This window comes from Penaeus monodon, chromosome 15, assembly GCF_015228065.2.
Source record: "Penaeus monodon isolate SGIC_2016 chromosome 15, NSTDA_Pmon_1, whole genome shotgun sequence".
Lineage (NCBI taxonomy): Eukaryota > Metazoa > Arthropoda > Malacostraca > Decapoda > Penaeidae > Penaeus > Penaeus monodon.
In genome coordinates this window covers 24847271-24848981 of record NC_051400.1, presented here as the reverse complement: position 1 = coordinate 24848981, position 1711 = coordinate 24847271, and the positions used below count along the sequence as shown (strand labels likewise).

At 36.2% G+C, this 1711-nt stretch overlaps 1 protein-coding gene across 1 annotated transcript in view; it reads right to left on the bottom strand.

Moving 5' to 3' along the window:
• Positions 1–1498, bottom strand: part of LOC119581833 (compound eye opsin BCRH1-like) — a 5066-nt gene extending 3568 nt beyond the window's left edge. The window contains exons 1-2 of the mRNA XM_037929974.1: positions 1325–1498; positions 293–503 (exon numbers count right to left, since the gene is read on the bottom strand). Of these exons, the coding sequence (XP_037785902.1) occupies positions 293–503; positions 1325–1362 (249 nt within the window). The 5' untranslated portion in view covers positions 1363–1498. The remainder of the gene's footprint in view (positions 1–292; positions 504–1324) is intronic.
• Positions 1499–1711: the final 213 nt, after the last annotated feature.

Genomic DNA, 1711 nt, shown 5'->3' with positions numbered 1-1711 from the left:
ATGAATTAGGATGCTGTTTGTTTTTGGAAGCTAATTTGAATAAGCAGATGAATGCGATAATATGATGATGGAAAAACATGACATGGATTTAAGGAGAGACTGATAAAGGGACAGGCAGATAGAGGGGTAGATAGAGATAATATGAGTAAACGAGATACTGAGACAGCAACGAAAAAAAAAACAGAAATAAAATACAAGAAGTTGGAAAATAAACTCAATAGAGAAACCCCATAAAATGAAAATAATAACAACAAAACCAAGACTATAAACCCAACCCCACTCCAACACTTACAGGCGCCTTCATGTACAGGTAAATGACAAGGCTGTTGCCAGTGATGGAGAAAAATCCGAGGAAAATGTAGATCACACCAAGGAGGTAATGCCACATGGGGTTGACTGGGGGGTAGTTGTACCAGTGTTCGTGTACCATATGCTTAATGGTGTCTGGTACAAAGTCCACGACAGTCATGCCCTCAGGGTACCCGAAAGAGCCCAACTGTTGTCTGAAAAAGAAAAGAAGAAAGTGGTTTGTTTCGAAAAAGAAATTATCTGCAGGGATAAATAGAGAGATTTTTGGGGATGACGATAATGGAGAGATGACGAGAGATAATGGGTTTTAAGGATAGGTAGGTGATATAAGAAAATAAGAAGGGAAAACGGAGGAAATGGAAGGCAAAGATGAAAATCGTACACAGCTTTAACTTTCGAAAATTAATAAGAATGAGTTATGAAGAGATGAATGATAACATAAAAATGCAGTTATAAAAAAAAATGATAGATAAGAGAAAAACATCAGAAAAGGAAACAAACAGAAAAAATAAAGCCTGAAACTATAGAAAAAAGAAATATTCAAAAATGAAAATTAACAGAAAGAAAAATGAAAAACAGAAAAAATTGAGACGCTTAAAATGACGGGGAAAAGACATATGAAATAAATGAAGAAAGAAAGAAAAATGCAGAATAATTATGACAAGAAGAGAAAAAGAAAAACAGGTTTAAGACACCAAAGCGACAGAGAAAGGATGCAGGAAAAAGTAAGAGAAAAAAAAAGAAAATCAAAGCAAAAAACAACAAATAAAGTAGTTAAACAATTAAAAAGAATCCAAAGCAAATCAACAGAAAAAAAATCAGGAACAAGTAAGGCAGCAGAACAAGAGAAAAGCATGAAAAGAAAAGACAAAAAAGAGAAAAGAAAAGAAAAAAAAAAAAGAAACGTGAAAATAAAAATCACGATAACAAATCGAAAAAAAACATTAATAATAAAACAAAAAAGAAATACAGGAAAAAACAAGGAAAAAAAGAAACCAGAAAACCACACACTCACCCATAATAAGCCACTTGAGGTCCCGTAGCGTTAGCCATGATGATGATGTTTCTTTGAGGGCTGTTATATATTCGTTCTTCGCCAAAAAACCTCTATTACCGACTTCTGACCACGGGCTACGGTGTCTTGAAGTCGAATGAAGTTCCCTCGCAGTTGTGGGCGTGCAGGGATCTCCTTTATATACAAGGGACCTCCTCCCAAGACACTAACAAGATCATGGACCTTTATGTGTCGCAAGAAATCGGCGGTACTTGACTTGTAAGGCCTCCGACCCAGCCTGAGTCTCTCTAAGGCGATGGGAAGGAACAGCCATAGAAAATTACTTTACTACAGGAGACATCATTCTCAAGGGGATTTTGCTTTGAGTGCCTCACGCGAGTCGGAGTG